This window comes from Taudactylus pleione, unplaced genomic scaffold (assembly GCF_031769625.1).
Source record: "Taudactylus pleione unplaced genomic scaffold, aTauple2 ptg000758l, whole genome shotgun sequence".
Lineage (NCBI taxonomy): Eukaryota > Metazoa > Chordata > Amphibia > Anura > Myobatrachidae > Taudactylus > Taudactylus pleione.
Window position 1 is genome coordinate 2821086 of NW_028285160.1, and position 23543 is coordinate 2844628.

At 42.3% G+C, this 23543-nt stretch overlaps 1 protein-coding gene across 1 annotated transcript in view; it reads right to left on the reverse strand.

Moving 5' to 3' along the window:
• The window catches only part of LOC148476986 (ATP-dependent translocase ABCB1-like), a 248609-nt gene extending 226166 nt beyond the window's left edge, over nucleotides 1–22443 (reverse strand). Inside the window, exon 1 of the mRNA XM_088457386.1 lies at nucleotides 22411–22443. Within this exon, the coding sequence (XP_088313512.1) occupies nucleotides 22411–22431 (21 nt within the window). The 5' untranslated portion in view covers nucleotides 22432–22443. The remainder of the gene's footprint in view (nucleotides 1–22410) is intronic.
• Nucleotides 22444–23543: the final 1100 nt, after the last annotated feature.

Consider the following 23543-nt stretch of genomic DNA (forward strand, 5'->3'; position numbering starts at 1 on the left):
AGAGAGACACTGTAGATAGATGAAAAAAAACCCCAGAGAGAGAGAGACTGTAGATAGATAGAGAAACCCACCAGAGAGAAACACTGTAGATAGATGTAGAAACACCCCAGAGAGAGAGACACTGTAGATAGATAGATGATAGCATTTCAGGGTGAATGTGAAAATAACACCTTCGAGCACAGCGAAAAAGTGGACGTGTATTGCTACAATGGAGAGGTGTCATAAAATTCACTTACATCCAAAAGTAAACGAGCCCAAAAGCAGTTAGTAAGATCTATTTGTTAATGAAACCAATGCAGGGAAATTATACTAATCCCATTTGAATGTATATATCTCTGTTTTTTTATATAACAGCTTCATAATAGGGGTACGGTGCAATCAGGGAGATTGCTACTCTTCAGAGAGACAGGGAGATTGCTACTATTTCAAGGAATCTCCCAGATAATGAGTGAGAGTTGGCAAGTAATCTGTAGATACTGTAGATACATAGATAGAGAAATCCACCAGAGAGAGACACTGTAGATAGATAGATAGATAGATAGATAAATAGATAGATATAGATACCCCAGAGAGAGAGAGACTGTAGCTAGATAGATGTAGAAACCCCACAGAGAGAGAGAGACGGTAGGTAAGTAGATAGATAAATAAATAGATGTAGAAACCCCCCAGAGATTGAGACACTATAGATAGATAAATAGATGAAAAAACCCCAGAGAGAAAGAGACTGTAGATAGATATATGTAGAAACTCACCAGAGAGTAAGACACTGTAGATAGATAGATATAGACTCCCACCAAAGAGAAACACTGTAGATAGATGTAGAAACCCCCCAGAGAGTGAGACACTGTAGATAGATAAATAGATGAAGAAACCCAAGAGAGAAAGAGACTGTAGATAGATAGATAGATGTTGAAATCCCCCAGAGAGTAAGACACTGTAGATAGATAGGTATAGACTCACACTAAAGAGAAACACTGTAGATAGATAGATGTAGAACTCCCCAGAGAGTGACACACTAGATAGATAAATAGATGAAGAACCCCCAGAGAGAAAGAGACTGTAGATAGATAGATGTAGAAAAACCGAAGAAAGTGAGACACTGTAGATAGATAGATATATGTAGAAACCCCCTAGAGAGAGACAGAGAGAAAGACTGTAGATAGATAGATGTAGAAACTCCCCAGAGAGTTATAGAAAGCCACCAGAGTGAGACACTATAAATAGATAGATGTAGGGAATCAGTATGATTTACCACTGGCCGCATATCCCAACAGCGGAAGCCCGGCAGTGAAAATCCCGACAGGTACATATTTTTTCTATTTACTAACCTAACCTCCCCCCTAACCCTCCCTTAGGGGTGCCTAACACTAACCTTCCCCCCAAGAGCCTGACCCTAACCCCCTCTAAGTGCCTACACCTAACCCCCCCTTCCCCGTAGCCTAACCCTAAGTCTCCCGGGGGGTGCCTAACCCTAAGTATCCCCGGGAGCCCCTAGCCCTGCCCCCCGTGGCTTATTGACGGTCGACATTTAGACCGTCGGCATCCCGACTGCATACCAGATGTAGAAACCCCCAGAGATAGAGAGAGACAGTGGATAGATAAACAGATAGATGTAGAACCCCTAGAGAGTGAGAGACTGTAGATAGATAGACAGACAGATAGATATATGTACAGTACAAACCCCAGAGAGACTAGATAGATAGAAACCCACCAAAGAGGGACACTGTAGATAGATTTCTTTATATTCAGTATAGGGGCAGCTGTGGCTGGTTTGGCAGCTGGGGTTAACAGCACCAAGGGCTATATTTACCACAATCCGCATATTGAATGCAGATTGTAGTGTGATATTACCTACTGAACTCGCAATGCGAATTCAGGCAATATCACAGGGATTTACTACAAATCTCTTGCAGGGACAGAGCTTGCGAGAAAGCTCTGTCCCTGCGAATCCCCTAGTCATGGTATTTTCGCAAAAAAATACAGAGACAAAGTGCCTGCGCATGTGCCGGCCGCCGCTGCTACCCCCTTCCCCCCGGCGCTAAGCCCCACCCCATGGCGCTTAGCCCCACCCCCGCGATCGCAGACCCCCCCTTGATTACACTTACCTGCATGATCCGGGCCTCCGGTGATGTCCTCTATGCCTCCGGTCAGCTGATATCCCATACTGCACTGGGACCCGATCACCTGATGACCGGGCCACAGTGCAGTATGGGAGACCAGCTGACCAGAGGGAGGACATCACCCGGAGCCCCGATCACTGATCCATGGAGTCATGTAAGTTCATTTTTTTTTTACAATTTTTTTTTTTTACAGTGAATCAGCGTGTGGTCTGTTTAGAACACACAGCTGATTACTGGGGCTGGCTCCGGACTTTGCTCTCCCCATTAGAGAGAGCAGAGTAGGAGTCTGGTAACCGGGGGAGACCCTGGATAACACCACCTCCAGGTGGTGTTATTATCACTGGGCTTTCCCCGGTATATTTTTACAATTTATTTTTAATAACTTGGCCAGATCACATTTCCCATTACAATTATGGGAAATGCGATCTGATTACTAAAAATAAGTGATACTTAGGGGTTGAAGTAGAATTTTACGAATTCTACTCCAATTGTAATAACTATAGATGATACTAAAATAATGTGAAAAGGGGGTGAAAACACCCTTTTTCACTTTCTTTTAGCAAAAATAATGTTAATAAATAGAGCCCCAAGTGTTAAATGCACCAAGTGTGTTAACATACCAGTTAATCAAACGGTTGTCCTGCATGAATATGGACTAATCATCTGTTAATTTAATTTCATCACTTAGGTATGTGACAATCTCTCATCCTACTCACTGCATCTGTACTGTGCATCTAGACCTTCCTGCAATCATGTGTAGTTTTAAATGTATGTGACAATCTCTCATCCTACTCACTGCATCTATACTGTGCATCTAGACCTTCCTGCAATCATGTGTAGTTTTAAATGTACAGTATGTGACTTAGGGGCCTATTCATCATACCTAAAGTTTCTCAGGAGGTAATTAGGTTTAGAACTCGCATGGAGTTCTACCTAATTACCTGAGGAATTCATCATTCCTCCTCCCCATAAATATCTATTCCGAAAGTCATTTTTGCGATGACAGCTTTTCAGGAAATAGATAGTTATCCCTGCCTGCTCTAATTTACCGCAGTTGGAAACGGTGCTGTGCATGCGATGTTACATCTGTAAAACCAGCACATGTGCAGCACTGCCTACACCTGCGGTAAGTTTGTGTCCCCCCCTCCGCTCACCTGTACAGTTATATAAGTAAAACACATAACATTCCCGTACAGCATATAATAAAATTTTGATACCATACAAAATTCCAACAGTAAAACATAACACATAATTTTGACAGTTTAAAATTTTTTATTGTTTTTTGTTTTGTAGTTTCCATACTAGCAGATTACTATTATTAAATCTTGCCTCCATGCGGATAGGGGCCCCCCCCTTTACATCAATATCGGCGGGTCATTATCCACCATTCTTAGTTCGAACCATGATGTAGGAGAAAAGCATTTGTGAAGCAGTTGCCTTGTACTCAATGGCAGAGTGGTCACATAGCTCTCCCACATTTCAAAAAATCTACCAACCCTACTCTCCCTCTCCAAGGATGCCTCTATCCAGTCCATCCTGAAAAGATAAAACAACTTCTCTTGAAACAGACTAAAAGGAAGGGTTTCTGGCTGAATCCACATCTGAAGGATAGTTTTCTTTGCTGCGGCACTTATTGCCAAAAGAAGTTTCCGCCCTCCCCTAGATATCCTCTGATCTGCTGGTAATATGCCCAATATGGCCCACTCCGCAGTAATGGGTAAAAAGTTCACTAAGTGGTCAATTGCAAATTTCCTGACACCCAACCAGAAGATTCTCACTAGAGGGCACGCCCAGAGACAGTGAAATATATCTGCATTGTCTTCCTGGCATCTATGACATCTGTGTGAAGAAGAAGACCCCATCAAAAAGCTTCTGTGAGGGCTTATATATGTCCTATGAAATATATTCAAAAATAATTCTCTGTAAGAGCTAGCAGGTATGAGGTAACAAGATTTTTCTAATGCATTAAGTAAATCATCAGTTGACAGTTCCGGAAAATGGTCCAACTAGATAGCCCTGTTTGAATATACTCATAATCAAGCTTTACTCGTAGAAAATTATAGTGAATAGAGATGGCCTTAGAAATGGTTGGAGGATTAGCCAATAAGGGGTCTAAAGCATTGGACCAATCTTGTGTAGAAAAAAACCTAATAGTTTCACTAACGTAATGTTGGGCTTGATAGTATGCAAATGGAAAAGATAAGAGAAAGCCATATTTCCCCACCGCCTGTTGGAACTTGAGAGGTCTCTTTGTATCATAGTCTAATAAACATCCAACTGATCCAAGTCCGTTGGACGCCCATGTGGTAAATGGGTGGCCATCCTGACCCTGGCTGAAACTCAGGATTAAGCACAAAAGAGTTAAAAGTTGATCTGTTAGCATTTAAATTTGATTTGTGTCTCAAAATACACCACAGTTTGCGCGTGCTCCATAGAAGAGGATTTTCCCTCAAGTTGGGAAGAATATCATGGTCTGATACTACACATTTCTTTTCATCAAAACACACCTTTGTATTTTCTCTAAGGCTATAACATCCTTAAAACTGGCCACACACTAGACCAACTTACATCCAACCATCCAACCAGTTGATTGGTTGGAATGAAAATCTGGTAAGGGATGAAAGCAAATGACAATCAGCAATTTGCTCCCAAACGCCGGAAAATAGACTAAAAACTGTTTTTTGAACAAATTGTTTTGATCAAGCATTTAACAAACTTGTCTGACCGACCATTTTCATCTGTTTTCTGGCATTTAGGAGCAAATTGCTGATCATCTTTACTCCCATACGTTACCAGATTTTCATTCCAACCAATCAACTAGTTGGATGGTTGGATGAAAGTTGGTCTAGTGTGTGGCCAGCTTTACTCTCTGCAACTCACCTCCCTATTCTCATTGCAGCCCTATTGATTCGCTCACCTCATCTAAAAACTCATGAGCTTTCTTTTTATCATACATTGACTATTACAACCTTATTGTGTCACTATAAAAAAACTTTTACACACCACCTACAACTATATCTACTTCTCTATCCTCCTGATTTTATTAGTTGGTGACATATCACCAAATCCAGGCCCCACACACATACAGATGATTTACTATGTAATAAATATCCTGCAAACCTCACGTGTCCATCACCCTCCAAATCAATAAATGTGCCTTATGGAATCCACACTCAATCACAACTTATCATTATTTTACATCTGAACATCTCTTTACAACAAGTACTTTCACAAGTTTCTACATTTACCTGAGACTGCTGGTTCACACCTTAACCAAACTCTTTAAATAGCCCTTGATGAAGTGGCTTCAGCTACTCATCAAACTTCATGTAAACTGAAATAACAACTGTGGCTTTCCACAGATGCCTACAAATACTGTCACGTAAAGTAGAATATCAGTGGTGTAAATCTTACTCCAAATAACTTCCTCACATACTGTAAAATAGGAATCCACCCATCTGTCATCCTAACCCTCTGTCCGCCCCATCTGTGTCACCCCTGTCTTTCTGCCCCTCCCCTTTAGAATGTAAGCGCTCACGAGCAGGGCCCTCTTCCCTCATGTGAGTTTTCTGCCTTTACTTATATTATCTACTCTATACTCCTTACAACAGCACCTAACTCTTGACACCCTGCTACTGTTGCAGCAATGTTTATATGCCATGTACTTGTCTTGTACTGTATGTCACTGTTTTCTTGTTTTGTTCAATTGTTTCTGTCCTTTTTTTCTGTCCTTTGTTTCTGTCCTTTGTTTCTGTCCTTTGTTTTTGTACTTTTTGGGGGGTGCTGCAGAACCCTTGTGGTGCCATATAAATAAAGGATAATAATAGATATAGATAGATAGATATAGAAACCCACCAGAGAGAGACACTGTAGATACTGTAGATATCTATCTATTTATCTACAGTGTCTCTCTCTGGTGGGTTTGTATATCTATCTATCTACAGTATCTCTGGGGTTTGTACATCTATCTATATATCTACAGTCTCTCACTCTCCAGGGGGTTCTACATCTATCTATTTATCTATCCATAGTCTCTATCTCTCTCTGGGGGGTTTCTACATCTATCTATCTATCTATCTATCTATCTATCTATCTATCTATCTATCTATCTATCTATCTATCGTGTCTCACTGTCTGGTGGCTTTCTATATCTATCTATCTACAGTCTCTAACTCTCTGGGGAGTTTCTACATCTATCTATCTATCTATCTATCTAAAGTCTATCTCTCTGTCTCTCTGGGGGGTTTCTACATATATCTACAGTGTCTAACTTTCTTGTTTTTTTTTACATCTATTCTATCTACAGTCTCTCACTTTCTGAGGGGTCTCTACATCTATCTATCTATTTACAGTGTCTCACTCTCTGGGGGGTTTCTACATATATCTATCTATCTACCTACAGTATCTCACTCTCTGGAAGGTTTCTACATCTCTGCCATTTGAGCCTCATGGTCCTTGCAAGGACAGCAAGGCCCTTTGGACCTTGTTGGATGTGGCCCTATTGTTGCTAGTTGCAAAGGGGCCCCATAACAGTCAAGCTTAAGGGCCACAAAAATGTAGATCCACCACTGGATAGACAGATGTAGAAACCCACCAGAGAATGAGATACTGTAGTTAGATGTAGAAACCCGAGAGAGACTGTAGATAGATGTAGAACCCCCCCCCAGAGAATGAGAGACTGTAGATAGATGTAGAAACCCCCCAGGGAGTGAGAGACCATAGATAGATAGATGTAGAAACCCCCCAGAGAGTGAGAGACTGTAGATAGATAGATAGAAACTCCCCAGAAAGAGAGTGAATGTAGATACTGACACTGACAGCAGCTCTCTGTTCTGTGCTCGGCTGGGTCATAAGAGCCATCCTGTGGTCGGAGATGTAGATTGAGTGTCTGCCGGCCAGTACTGATCAGGTGGGGTTTCTGGGTACCCAGAAACCCCCCTACATGCTCTACTGTAGAGCATATTCTAAGGTCAATAGTAAGTACTTCAACCCATTGGCTTATGATTCTATCACTAAAATAACCTTACTTTAATAACATTCACTTAAAAAACTCCATTGATTTTTTTGAAAAATTGTGTGCGTCCACATCTGAATTGCTTCAGGGCCTCTCCGGGGTTAGGGGCCCTGAAGCTTAAGCTTAATTAGTTTCACAGTAGATCTGCCTCTGCATACAATGCATTACCAAGTTTGTGGATGGTGGATTACCTACAGTGCATTGCTGTTATCAATTTAGTACGTGATCATGCATGCACTATCATTATTTACTATATTTATTTAGAAAGGGACCCAGACCATGGCATGGACTCTCCAATGGTTAGCCAAGCCTCTGTGGTTACTGGCCACGTCCCTTCTGATGGCTGACCACACCCTTTAAGCATGGGCCCCTTCCACTGCATCCCCCCAGTGGGCATTTCATGCCCCAGTCTGGCACTTGTGACTGAGAGCCTGATTCAGATATGTACGCAATGCCAATATTTACACAGATTGAGCCATTGTTTGCCATTGCACTTGCATGAAAGTTGCACTGCACATGTGCATGGATTGTTTTACAATTACGCTCACATAGAGGAGTCATTCGCTAAGTGAGTGACAGGTAGTCAGCATTTGGGGGAGGTAATAAGGGGGTGGTCATAAAAACGCAGGTGTGTCGGACCGGTTAAAGACAGTTTTCTGGGGATCCATAAAGTAGTCAGCTTACTGATCTACGTTCGATGTTTCCAGTTTTGTGCATGAGCGGCAGACGTGAGATGCTTTCAGTGGGCATCTGTAAGCACTTGGCGGCGAGTGAGTCATTAGCCTGAGATAATGTAGCTGCAATGGCATTTGCGTCCACATCTGAATAAGGCCCTGATTTCATTAAAATAAGCAATGGATTTCAGTAAAGGCATCCACAATTCTGTCCTACCCATTATACAGTACTGTATATAACATTGTTTCCCAGGAGAATGCTACAATTGCACTAAGGACCATTGCTAACCACTACACTTGTTATTACTTCTATACAGATTACTTCTTCCTTTAGAATGTAAGCTCTCACGAGCAGGGCCCTCGTCCCTCATGTGCTTCTCCTCCCCCTACTTATAGTATAATTTACTCCTAACTCCCCACAATGGCACCTAACACTTGTTTGCTAATGTCCTGCTGCTTGTGTTATGCAGCTATGTCTATAAACCATGTCATTGTCCTGCATTGTATTGCACGGCTAATAACTGTTTTTCTTGTGTGCTCATTTATGTACTGTGTAAGGCGCTGCGGAACCTTTGTGGCGCCATATAAAGGATAATAATAAAAATAGATGCACAAATTCTCTGGAACTCTCTGGGGTAAATTTACTAACCATTGGTTTTGGGTGCTTGGTCGATTATCTGTCAAATTTACCAAAGGCAAACCGACAGAAAACTAACCAAATGACTGATTTTAGAACACTTAAGAACATTGGACCAACCTTCAATATTTCTGTTGAGATATGTTGCGCACTACTGCCCAACCTCAATGATGCTCCTTATACTATTAAAGCCTGCATCCATACAGATGTGTCCTCGCTCATCTTTGCTGCATTCATGTGAAATAGCCTCTCGTTGCCTGACTGGTCAAATGAGCCTCTGCTAGCGCCGGGTGTCTGCAAGTACCTGGAAACTATGCTATTAATTTGATATGTGACATCTGTCTCAGTCAGCATGCAAAGTGCTACGATCCAACGGCCACAGCTTATTTCCACGCCAATTGCCATTTTCATTATCAATTGCAAACTGATATACAAGTGTCCCATATCAATTTAATCAGCACAGTCTTCTGGTGCTTCCTAGTTACATCACATTGCGACTTAGACAGATTTTCAGCACAAAAAGATGCCCAATGCTACCAGAGCTGCATGGGACCTGACGGCTCACTCACGCCAGGCATATCGCTCGCTCATGTCAGGCATATTGAGGCTAGATGAACAAGGACACATCTGTATATCTAAAGACTGCATCTAAATACTGCTTCTGCATCTATATACTGTAAACCAGCGGCGGCTCCCACCCTCTTAGATGAGGGGGGCTGCCGCGTCTGAAAATGAGAGGGAAGGAGGGTGCAATTACTCACCCACTGCTCCCGTCCTGGCCGGGTCCTGGCACCTGTGCAATCGATCTGTTAGGGACCGGCGCATGCGCACTAGCGGCGATGATCCGCGTATGTCACCGGCATCCAAAGGGCTGAATCGTCTGCAGCCCCTAGGAGCCGGTTAGGGCTTGCAGAAAGGCAGAGTAGGGGCTTCCCCCTGGAAGCCACTCTCTGTTAATAGCAGTCCGGACTGGCAGTCCCACGGGGAGGAGACACCTCCCCCTGAGACTGCTTGTATATGTAACTGGCAGGTAGCGCTTCCAATAGGAAGCCACTGGCAGTCACACAGTGTAGCCAGTGCAGTCACGGACTGCACTGACTACACCGATGTGGTGGATTTTACTGGGGGGGGGGCTGCAGCCTTGCAGCCCCTAGGCAAACTCCGCCACGGCTGCAAACCACAGTATCTCAACCGATACTGTTTATTATTCAATTGCAATCTGCAATCTGTACCCAAAGGATTTTTACTGCTGTTCTGCAGGGCAGATGTACTAAGCTCTGGAAAGTGATAAATTGGAGAGTGATAAACTACCAACCAATCAGATCCTAAGTCAGTTTTCAAACACAACCTGTAACATGAAAGTTAGGAGCTCATTGACCGGTAGTTTATCACTCGCAAATGTATTACTTTCCAGAGCTTAGTACATCTCCCCTATGTCCCTTGTTACCTGTATTCACCAAAGACATTTACTGTTCTCCTCCTATTCTGTCAGCATGCCATAGACATTTGCTGTTGTAAAATAAACCTTGTATGCACCTGCATCTGCTTATGAAATCAGTATTTGGTTTATGCACATTGTATGACCAGCCATACTAAAATGGAGCCTGCTGCAGTCTACTTTGTTCCTGCTTCTTGTCAGCTATGCAACAGTGAACTTTTCAGACCTGCTCCTTTAAATTTGGAGGCACCTTCATTACAGGTCCTGCTGCTGGAAATGGTTCTACTAAGCTCTCATATAGCACAATTGGTGAATTGAATGCCAGTATTGCTGAAACTCCTTGATTCTCCAATCTCCTACCTCAGATAACAACCCCTTGTCAGCTACATCTGACATAGCCCTTCATCTTTAGCTGGGTGTTGCTGAGTAGGGAGAAAAGGCCATGACTTGTCTGCAGTGGTTCCCAGTGAATGAACTATTGTGGGGTGTTCTACTCCTTCTCTGTATTTTGCTGAGAGCACTTAAACATGTACAGGTCCAGACATGTCAGCAGGCCACATCCTTATTTGTCAGAGGAGGAGCACTATTGCAGAAGGAACTCCAGACTGTGTTCTACTATGCCAGTTCTGAACATTATCTTTTGCAATGTCCTCTACGAAAACCTTTCCCACTTGCTAAACATTCCACAATCCGTGCCGCTCAGCCGGCCACCAAAATGAATGCCTTTGCCTTTGGACATGAGGTTCTGTCTGCCCTTGCCTCTGGGCATGAGGAAGTGTTCATCTTGCCAGAGGTCAAGAGGTGATCATTTTGCCAGAGGTCTGACAGGTGACTGCCCTGAGACAGAAGTCCAAGTTGTGTCTGTCAACTTGCCAGAAGTCTGAGAGTTATCTGCTGCCTTGCCCTAGGTCTGAGAAGTGTCTTCTGCCTTGCCAGAGGTCTGAGAGGTGATTGCTTTGCCAGATATCTGAGAGGTGATTGCTTGGCCAGAGGTATGAGAGGTGTCCATCACCTTGCCAGAGGTCCCAGGGTGTCTACTGCCTTGCCATACAGTAGGTTAGTAGATCTATCTGCCCACGCTTCTGGGCACAATGTTCTGTCTGCCCATGCCTCCGAGCGCAAGGTTCTGTCTGCTCAGTTTAAGGTCAAAAGGATGTCTGTTGACAGTCCAGTGCTTCTAGTCTTGTCTGCTGCCAGTCCGGTGGTTCCTGTATCTGCCCAGCTTTGTGTCCAAGGGAGGTCTGCCACTATTTTGAGGGTTTCTGCGCCTGTGGTCCAACCTTTAGTATGGGGATGTGGAAATTGTGTAATTCATCAAGTTGTATCACTTTTCCTGAAGGTGGCGTTACCCACTAGGACGAAGCGGTGCTTAGTACATTTGGGGAATGCGGTAAAACCCCCGAAAATAGCATTTTCGGGGGATTTACCACATCCAGCCCATTTCAGGGGATTTACCGCATCCCGCCCATTGTATTAAACAGAAATGTATTTGTACATTAAAATGTTAATATATGTTTAAAATTAAGACAACATCCATATATACATTGTCGAAGCTGGATTATTGGCTGAGACAAGATCAGTTTAAAATTGAATCGCAGCGACACCATCTTGCGACTGGCCGCAAGACGCCATTTTGCGAATGGCCGCCTAAGCGCCATTTTAGATAAACTCACACTTTAGTACATGTGGCGATAATACTATTGGCATCATGCGATTGCATCTGTGACCATCGCCATAAGTTACGGTGATTCACCAAAAGCCCATTTCATGACTTTACGTATTTTTTGTGCTCTGGATAAAGGGCCTCATTCAGAGGCGGTCGGAGGATGCAAGTGGTTGCTCAGAAACTGGGCGGCCACTTGCATCCTGACCACCCGCCTCTGTTGCGGTCGTTAGGCTGTGGGTTAACACCCACAGCTCTAACGACCGCTCGGGTGATGGTCGCGATGGTCAGAGACCATCGCGACCATCGGGGCTTACGACGAGACCCTAGGGTAGGGTCTCACTTGTCGTAAGCCCCGGAGAGCTTCTGGCTCTGTCAGAATGGGAACGCCTCCATTTGGGCTGCCACCCCCCGGCTCGCCTTCCAAACAGGGCGAGCTGTCATTCAACATCAACAGCTCGCCCCCTTTGGAAAGAGACCTGCTACAACCGGCGCTGTCGATCGTAGCGGGTCTCACGCATGCGCACGAGGGAGCCGGCTCCCTCATGCGCATGCGCACTGGCAAAACATCGAGGCGGCCGTGCGGTCGTAGACCGTACGGCCGCCTCTGAATAAGGTCCAAAGTGTATATTATTATAATTCCCCTAAAGGATATTTTGCATTAGCTAAACAGAGCAAATGGCCACGTGATAACTAGCCTGTGTAGACAAGTTTCCTGGATAACGTCTGCTCTCACTCCAGGTGGCCCGGCTCAAATACACACCTTACATTAGCAGGCTTCCTGCAATAAAATACCTTCAAAGCCAAGAGCGTTATCTTAGGTTTGGGTCTTGTAGCTGGGCTAATTTGTATTCACACAAGAGTCTGGGAGAACAAAGGACTTTTTCTTTTGAGCCTGGGAAGGGTAGGGGCTGCTGAGAGAGGGGGCATGTGGAACTATAAGGCTCAGCATTCCACACTGCTAGGTGTTCACTCAGTAAGTGAGATTTAAGTGCACCATTTCTCATACACACATTAATATGCACAATTGCACTGGTAACAAATCGCATATTAGTGAATGCATAAGATCCTATATGAAAACGCTGGTTGTTAGCTTCATGCACATGCATCTGCCCCAAGTTAACTAGCGTCTTTACATCACACCCCGCATACTCACACATTACATATCCACATAAAAGGTTTAATAATCTTTAAAGGTATAAGATTTAAGTTTGTTCAGTTAGTATAAATGCTGTGAAATAAAGATTATTTGGTAACTAAGGTTTTATACATGCTAAGTAAGCCGTGTTTGGTTTTGTACTGATGCATACTCTTTGAACAGAATTCCGGTATTATCGGTGTGGAGATCGCATCATGCATTCTCAACTTATGGACCGCAGAGACTTCAAGCAACAAAATGTATATTATATGAACAACTGTTAGGATGTTGCATGGGGCGGGAGGGCAGAGACCCCCAGTTGTTGGAGGCTGGGTTGAGTCTGTTTGAATCAGCCTGTTAAACGCTCTGTAACAGATGCTTCCCCTTGGGAACCAATGGCATAAGCAACAAACTTCTCTATTGTTCTGTCTATTCTGGGGGGGGTATAAATATGTGTGCTCCAACACTGGGTTTTTAGTCTTCTTCCTGAATGCTGACTGACGAGGGGTTTCTTGCCGATGTCTAACATCTGGACCAGAGAGCACTGCGTATGTATACTGTATTTGGGTCTGTATAATTCCTTTGCGCCGAATTGTGTATGGATCAATAGTGTGTAACTGACTGTACTTTTACTTGAATACTTTGTGCTTTGGAACCACACGTTCCAAGTCTGGAGTCTTTATTTACTGTATGACTGCGTACGCAAAATAGCATCATCCTTAGAGGTTTATAGGTAGGATATTAGAAGGTATAGGCAGGGGTATATAGAGGTTAAAATATAGATTTCTTAGTTGGGGGCTCATCGTGAAGTCACTTACCTACTCACATGGCACATACGGTTGTCGATATCTCAGCAAAGGGTGGAGTGGCCACATGCAGGGTTTACCTGCAACCGCTTTGTGCTGAAAGATCGCTATCCATTTTTGTGTGAGCCAAGGAAGCTGACTAGAATCCAGGGACAAGAAAGGAAAAAGTTTATTTTCCTTTGTTGATAGAACATAACGTTTAAAGGGGTGCCGCAGTATTGAGTACGCGGCTGAGTCGCAGTTTTTTGCGCACAGCAAAGACGCACTTTTGTGTACACAGTTAAAAAAAAAAAAGTTGTCATACGGTTGTGTGGTAGTTGCATTATTGTGTATGCGACTGGTCGCACAATAGCGTATACGTACTTCCGGTTGTGCTGCCACGTGTTTAAACAAAGCCGTTGAGGTTTACATTTTTCAATTGTTATCAATATCTGGGTTAACATTTATTTTTCTGCGCAGGAAAAAGTGTGTAACAGTGAGTATTTGTTGGACAAGGTTAAGGATATCGTATGATCCTTAAGGGCTAGGTGCAAGGGTTAAACAAGAAGAAATGTTCCCATGCGCTCCAAATGGGAATAACTTTTGCAAAAATGTTCTCAATATTTCATGAATAAACAAATCCAAAGCAATGAAGCACTTATAATGTCACTGTGCAAACAATCCACTGGTATACATAGATGGCCAAAATGTCCAAATGTGAAAAAATGCAAATCCGAATCCTCAAACAATAATCAGTCACCATAGGTCTTTTTACTCCAGTAATCCTTGTGTATATTCCTTAATGGTGGTTTCTCTTTAGTGTGGTGGCATGCAAGATAAAAAAGAGAATTGCCACCATAGCATAAAATCTTTTTAAATTTTATTAGAATATACAAAGTAGACAAATGGAAGCGTACCTTTTGAGAAAGGTACACGTTTAATACATATAGGGGTATTATTGTGCTCCCCCTATAGAGCGTTACCTTCCTGATCAGCGTGCGCTTCCCAATATGTAATCACCAACGCGTTTCAACCGCAGTATGGGTCTTTGTCAAGGTGTACTTTAGACTGGAGTGACTGAATATTTATAAGATAAGTAAGCCCGCCTTATGTGTTAATTGGTATTAACCTATTTACCTTAACAGCATGGAGCTGTCTGTCATCCTGTAGGTGCTGATCGACGGTAATCCCCACTACATAGAGCGTTCCACGTGGCTTACACCGTAATGCGGAAGCGCCCTGGTGTGTCACGTGATGCGTTCCATGTGCAGCTAATCTAGTAGGAAAGACCAGAACGCACTACATAGATTATTACATGGCACACATTGGGATATGATTTGAACCCAGAACGCGATGCGGCTCTCATTCTATTGATTTACCCGCAGCATAGTAACTGTGAACCGCCGCTATATATATGCAGCGCATAGCAGCACCATGTGATGCTGAAAAGCAGGGCTAAGTCATTCCTCAGCGTGTGGAACGCATAGTCGCATCACGTGACACGGAAGGCAACACACGTGGATCTTGATTGTCTTTTCACCAGTTTAAATCTTTATTGAAAAGCATAGGATTTTGTCTCAGAATAGGAGCTGCGCAAACAGTAGAGATGTTAGACAATGATGTGCTGCTAATGGAGGCGCCGATCGGATCGGCCCATCGTATTATGCATACTAAGTACGGTACTTATGCAATAAGGTATTGTGATATATGGTTTAAAATGACGATGAAGAGTGTTAGACCGTTTCCCAGAATTGGTAGTTTTGATAAGGATGTATTAGATAATGTCCGGGATCACATCAGTTTGATGCGCTCCTGAGAGAAAAAGGTAAAATATTATGAAGGTTTAAAATTGTGGCAGCATGAAGGGGATGCTTTTGTTTCAAAATTTTGCCTTGTGCTATCATGGCAGCTTTCAATTAAGGCTATAAAAAGCCTAGTTAGGTGTGGCTAACAGCCAGCCCTGTATAGATGTGTCCCTCTGTATCTAGGAGGTGAGTACATTTAACTGCAATGTAATGATGTGCTAGGCACATATGCTAGTGTTAGGGACCTGCAGGAAAATGGGGTCCCTTGATGCTGGGCTGCAGGCTTAAATGCTTTGATCAAATCATGACAAAATCCCCTTTGTTTTATTTGCTGCACACACATAAATTTGCAGTATATTATTGTTAGCGCCGATAGCAAAAGTTTTTCTGTTTTGTATGAAGGGGATGCGTGGCTTAAAAATGTGCAAGCAATGCAAACTAGTGTTGCGAGCGCATTGCCAGAAAATACATCCGCGATGCTAAATTGCAATACGGGCGAGCCGCAAAATGGCGCGCATGTGCAGCAAGGTAGCGTTGTGGAGAGTATTGCCAGCCGTTCACGCTCACCTCCCCCACCTTATGTGGATGGAGGTGCAAGTACAGTTACCAAAAATACCCATAAAAATGTAACAAGCAATTTGTACCCTCTCTTAAGCAACCATAAAGAAAATGTTTATGATGTGGATGATGAGCCTATTGTAATGTCTGCCATTTTCCATGCTGTGCAAATGATAGATGCTGCATCACCACAATCACGAGTGGTGCCGCCATCTTCATCGGTAACAGCAAGGGAAGTGTTAACACACTCTGCACCCGTAGAGGAGTTGTTAATACCATATGTAGCAGCAGCAGATTAAACCCCCAGCCAGGTAACCAGGTCAAAGGTAGCAGCGCTACCGGTCTGCATCCCATTCGGACTATAACTGTTCCGAATGGAAATGCAGATGCGAACGGTGTAGTACCCATGAGGGAAGTAGTAATGCATTGTCCTTGGACAAGAGCAGAACTCAGGCCCTCATTCAGAGCCACTCGCTAGCGGCAGTACGCTCGTTCCGAGCGATGTTCGCACATCTGCGCATGCGTACGGTTTTTAGTACGCATGCGCGAACCAGTCAGTGCGGCCAAAAATCATTTGTACGCAATATAGCGAGTGATTGCTATTTTGAGTGACAGAATGAGGCGTATGTGGGTGGTAACAGGGGAAGGTGCTTGAAAACGGGGAGTGGAGATCCGATCGCAGGCGTGCTTAAAGGTCAAAACGGGCGTTTTATGGGTGTGCATAATTAATACAGCAGCGTCAATGACCACGTCACTTGGTTTTTTGTAACTCAGAACTGCTCGCAAAATAGCGTTGAAAAAACCAACCACAAGAATAGCGAGCAGTTCATATCCTGTTCGATGTACTCAATTAATCTAATAAATAGCGGACATGACGTATGGTGCGAGCGGCCAGGGGGGCGTTTTTATCAAATAAACGAGCGTATGTTTTGCTCGCTCGTTCAGACTTAGAGGTGTGAACAGACTGCAATGTGCGAACGGATCATTTGCATAGCCACCCCTTGTTTTTGAACGAACGAACGCAAATAGCGAACGGCTCTGAATGAGGGCCTAAATTCCATCATAAATGATTTCCCCGATCCCAAAAAGGAACTAGCCAAATGTCAAAGATTTTTGATGAATTTGGGTAGTTCACATGAACCAACTAATAAAGATTGGTGTGTGGTGTTAAGTTCCTGTCTACCACGCAATACCGACGTGACAAAATTTATCACGGATTGTGTATTGGATGGTGACGTTCCCTTAACAGACCAAGTAAACCAAGGTAATATTTCCTGCATCATAACTCAATTGGGTATATATTTTCCAGTAGTAGTTAACTGGAACAAAATTTTCACCATTAAGCAAAAGGAGAGTGAATCTGCAGAGGATTATTGCGACCGGGCTCTGCAGGCTATCATCCAGTACACTGGGATAGAAGATATTAAAGATAGCACTCACCACAGGGGAATGATAGTCACGGTACTCATGGACGGTCTGAAAGATGACTTAAAGACTCGGGTTCAGACCTCACAACCTGGCTGGAGGGGAGTCACAATAGATAACCTCATAGAATCTGCCATAGAACATGATAAAAATATCACAAAGAAGAGAGTGACCCAGAGCGAAAAACTAATGGCTGTCAGTATCCAAGCTCTGGAAGGAATGACAATAACATCACAGCCAACCGACAAACCTGCACCCACACACACCTGCACCTGAACAATTACACGTCCTCACCAATCCCACACCACAGCAAATACATCCTTACCTCACATATCCTTCACAACCACAGGCCTCATACTACCCACAAACTTCATACCTCCCACAATACCCTTATCCTTCACATCCTTACCCATACCCACCATCTTTTCCTCTTGCTCAACTCCCACAACAATCCTTTCATCCAACCCTTTCAAAAATATGTTTTAACTGTCACCAAGTGGGACACATAAGTAAGAACTGCAAAGTGAAGAACACCACACATGAACACGAGTTTCCCATGGGTTCATAGGTAACCCCAGTATCTTCTCCCAGGCCTTATATGACTGTTTACAATCTTTTCAACCTTTCAATGGATCTGTTCTAATGTAAAATGTGGACGATTTATTGTTGTATTTTAGGTCATGTTTAAATGATATTAAACTGTTGTGTTTTATCTCCCACTCACAGGACACAAGGTTGCTAAAGATAAATGGCAGCTATGCCAGGCTAAGGTCGAATACTCAGAATACTATCCAACCCAGTGGTCCAGGCATTATTTAGAGCAGTAGCTATTAATAACAAGATTTAATTGCAGGAACCTGTATGCAGATACTATATCCCTAGAATTATTAAAAATGATGGGGGGACTTATTTTACAGGTGACGTTTCCAAGAACATGTGTAAGGTGATGGGTAACAACACTAAGATTATCCCAGACTGTCTTTTCCTATATTTGCCCCCCTTTGAGATACTTTTCAAACAGGCAGCCTCATGTGAAAATATGATAATGAGGTTACTGTACAGGGTCTCACAAAGATGAATGCGAATAACAGAAATTGAAAGTGTTATTAACTAACATGTTTAATGCAAACTGTCATGATGTCAAACCTGGAGAATATGTTATGATCCAAATTTTTTTAGCTCAGGTTGTTTGACTGATCGGTGGAAAGGTCCGTATCTGACAATACCACTTCCTCAAAGGGTGGCCGAGGAAGATACATGGGTCCATTCCACTCACTATAGGGAGATTAACCAACCGGTGGAGATACAAGGCGGAGACAAGGCCGATAACGTGGACCTGTCGATTGCGAGCTTGTGCCGGAAGGATTAAAAAGGTGACGGTGAGATATCTGAGCTAAAGAAATGTGTAGATCAGTGCTTCCAGCAATGGAGTGGTCTGCTGTGGTCATCCTAGTTCTTTCTTCCAGAAGTTTCTGTCGTGATTCTGTTTGGGGATACCCAGTTTCTGTGATGGGGGACCGATAAAGGAAATGTGAGCTGAAGGCAGAGCTGATGGAGTGGAGTCAGGAGGAGGAGTGCTATACCAATATGTATTATTGAAATGTTATTTTTAAAACACCTCAGATAATGTAAAGTCTAAATTCCCCTTCAAGACTGCTTTTATAAGACTGGTGCATCCCCACACCTTTCACATGATCTTCCAAGATCTGTGGTGTGCGTATAATAGTAGTTTTATGTCCCCACTCAGAGACACATTATTGATGGATTAAGAACCACCTTGTGCCATCCCATAATAACACTAAATAATATGTAAATGTAAGCCTAAATTAAATTCTAATAGCAGATTGTGATAGCATGTTGTTCGCTATCAAAGGGACTGTCGAAGCTGGATTATTGGCTGAGACAAGATCAGTTTAAAATTGAATCGCAGCGACACCATCTTGCGACTGGCCGCAAGATGCCATTATGCGAATGGCCGTCTAACTGCCATTTTAGATAAACTCACACTTTTGTACATGTGGCGATAATACTATTACCATCATGCGATTGCATCTGTGACCATCGCCATAAGTTACGGCGATTCACCAAAAGCCCATTTCATGACTTTACGTAGTTTGGGTGCTCTGGATAAAGTGTATATTATTATAATTCCCCTAAAGGATATATTGCATTAGCTAAACAGAGCAAATGGCCACATGATAACTAGCCTGTGTAGACAAGCTTTCTGGATAACGTCTGCTCTCACTCCAGGTGGCCCGGCTCGAATACACACCTTACATTAGCAGGCTTCCTGCAATAAAATACCTTCAAAGCCAAGAGTGTTATCTTAGGTTTGGGTCTTGTAGCTGAGCTAATTTGCATTCACACAAGAGTCTGGGAGAACAAAGGACTTTTTCTTTTGAGCCTGGGAAGGGTGGGGGCTGCTGAGAGAGTAGGCATGTGGAACTATAAGGCTCAGCATTCCACACTGCTAGGTGTTCACTTAGTAAGTGAGATTTAAGTGCACCATTTCTCATACACACATTAATATGCACAATTGCGCTGGTAACTAATTACATATTAGCGAATGCATAAGATCCTGTATGAAAACGCTGGTTGTTAGCTTCATGCGCACGCATCTGCCCCAAGTTAACTAGCGTCTTTACATCACACCCCGCATACTCACACATTACATATCCACATAAAAGATTTAATAAGCTTTAAAGGTATAAGATTTAAGTTTGTTCAGTTAGTATAAATGCTGTGAACTAAAGATTATTTGGTAACTAAGGTTTTATACATGCTAAGTAAGCCGTGTTTGGTTTTGTACTGATGCGTACTCTTTCAACAGAATTCTGGTATTATCGGTGTGGAGATCGCATCATGCATTCTCAACTTATGGACCGCAGAGACTTCAAGCAACAAAATGTATATTATATGAACAACTGTTAGGATGTTGCATGGGGCGGGAGGGCAGAGACCCCCAGTTGTTGGAGGCTGGGTTGAGTCTATTTGAATCAGCCTGTTAAACACTCTGTAACAGATGCTTCCCCCTTGGGAACCAATGGCATAAGCAACAAACTTCTCTATTGTTCTGTCTATTCCGGGGGGGTATAAATTTGTGTGCTCCAACACTGGGTTTTTAGTATTCTTGCTGAATGCTGACTGACGAGGGGTTTCTTGCCGATGCCTAACATCTGGACCAGAGAGCGCTGCATATGTATACTGTACTTGGGTCTGTATAATTAATTTGCGCCAAATTGTGTATGGATCAATAGCGTGTAACTGACTGTACTTTTACTTGAATAATACTTTGTGCTTTGGAACCACACGTTCCAAGTCTGGAGTCTTTATTTACTGTATGACTGTGTACGCAAAATAGCGTCATACTTAGAGGTTTATAGGTAGGATATTAGAAGGTATAGGCAGGGGTATATAGAGGTTAAAATATAGATTCCTTAACATTAACACCTATAGACAGGGTAACAATGGTTTATCTGCATGATTCTCTATTACCTCTATACCTACATATAATCCCCCCAATATTTAAATTTAACCCCCACATAAATAAATCCACCCAGGATACGTAAGGTTTCCCTTAGTTACAATAATCAGCACTGCAGATGTTAATCGCTGAGCATGGCACCCTTCTAAATATTTCAGCCATCCCTGGCCTAAAATGCACAGAGGTTCTTGAAACACTAATGCATGAGGATGAATTACAGCTGGGTATAATGCATGTAAGTAGAAGGACACGTGAGCTTCTGTACCTATACCATCATGATGTAAGGGTACATTACTAATGTGTGGTTTGTGACCAGCGTCTTTGACTGATGGATTTAAAGAGGCAACAGAAATAAATACTAAACCACTTTTATCTAGCATTACAGTAGTTTCTGTTGCCACTCTTTAATTAGAAACCAAACAACACCCACACTTATGGGTTCCAAGTCAAACTGAGTCCCAATTCGGAATCACTTTGCGGATCCTGAATCAGGTATTCTCGCAATTCGGAACTCGGATTTAAAAACCGAAGTTAATGTTATTAATGTTAATAATACAAAAGGAACAAAAACAAGTCCAAGTTACAGGAATTTTTAAAGAAATCCAAAATCGAATCCGAACCAAAACACTTGAGAGTGGTATTGTCGAAACCAAAACTTTACAATGATTTAGAACCAAAACCAAAACACAGGGGTCTGTGTGCATTCTCTACTTTAAATCCATCCTTCAAATCCACTGATCATTGGCAGCTTTGACAAACCGCCAGTTATCAAATAGACCCCAGTGAAATGGGCATATAAGACACTTCCCGAAGATCCTGATGGGTAACTTTCCTCTAGTTCATTGAAGCTTGGTCAGTAAAGGTAGGATATAATAATCTCAGTAGTTACAATTAAATGCATTTGCATTGTCTGTCATGCATGATACAAATAGGTAGTGGGTGAAGAAAGTGAATATGTGCACAAAAAAGACCCTTGCACCAGGTAAGTGATTCTCTAATAGAGGTATCCCCACACCTCCACCAATGTACAACAGCAAAAAGAAAATAGAGAGTCACATAACCTGCGCTTGGTTACAATCCATAGATAAGGGAGAATGCCCCTAAAGTTATCCCATGAATCAACAGGGAACTGAATAGGGGTGCAGTTGATAACCAGTCCCTCAGTAAACCTGTAGGTATATGCTCATGGGCACAACAATAGAAAGAAAAGAAAATGTGCAAATAGTGAAGCACAGTTTTAATTAACACATAACAATATATAAATTACACAATAACAGCATCCTTGGATGGAAAATCCCCAAATGGCAGAGGTATGTAATTACCAGAAGGCTGGGAGGTATAACCTCAAATGAGGGTCTAGTGTGTTACTCCAGCATTAGTCCCGGGCACTCTGCTGGTAAACGATCATGTCCACAGCCACCAGGATGTAAACAACCTCCGTCAGGAATGGGTATCCACCTTCTCTCACCGACGCGTTTCGACCCCTAGTCCGGTGGTCTTTTTCAAGGTGTCCAGAACGTGGATGCTGCTCCCACCCGCGGCAAGCCTTTTAAACCCCCCTTATCCAATCTAAACACCGCCGGCGCAGCTAATCTCTATACAGAGAAAAACTACATTGATACAAATGTCTATAAATTAATTATTTGTAAATAATTTTAGACATACTAACCAGTTCCAGAAATCCCACCATTTCCTTAGGAGTCTTTGTACTGGAATATATAATAAAAGGAGGCAAAATATTTATTAAGATACACCTACTTACATAAAAATGCTTCACTACATATAATCTTCATCAGTATTATCAGTTTATTTTAATTTTAAATATTTAAAAAAAAAATTATTTAGCAATTATTAGAATTATTTTTGTATCACAATAGAACAGAATTTTTTATAATTTATGAAATTGTTTAATGATACTCAAGGGATTTTAAACTATGTGTCCAGTAAATGAGTTCCTTGTACAGAGTAAATTTGAAATATCACCTTAAAACACATATTATTTCCATAATATTTAATAGTTTTATTTTTATCCAAATGTTTGATTTTCACATAATATTGCACTGGAAAATAAAGTCATGTAATGGATATGAAGTGGATATAAAAGTATACCCACCTCTATTCAAATTCAAAAATTCTCCGTGCTATAATATAGCATAACTATTAGTTAATGGGGTGTGTATATTTATGCAACCACAGCATTGTAGCTTTTGTATTTGTACCTTTTTAAAAAAAATAAAATACATGTCTGATTGCTTTTCACTTGCATTTTGTCAGGTCACATTAAAAGTGCAGAAACATCTGACAAAATTATGTAATTTCAGGCTGTTAATGAATAAAGCTTATTTATATAGAAGTTCGTGCCACGATGTAATGATAACTCAAGTAGTCTTAGCAGATCATCTGACGAATCAGGTACACATAATAAACTCATGTGCACCAGGTCAACAAGCCATTTAGATAAAATAAACAATATTTAGCAACAGGGATAGTACAAAATACAACATATTTGTACTTCTAAAGTTGTAGATATATTGTTCGTTCAAACGACAAACGAAAAATCAGTAGCGCATCGGCAGGTGTGTACACCCGATATGTCTGTGAACAAATTCTGTAAGTATTTTTTATCGTGTGTTTTGGACACGGAAACTTATCGTGTGCGTCACCGCTATTCACCATATTCAATGACAAACCACGCGAAAACGGCAAGCAACAAATTCAGAACAGGCGGAAAGTGCTGTCAGAATTGGGGAAATCAGCCTGAAATCCCCAAAAAGATGCACTAACATTGGGGATCAATGAAGA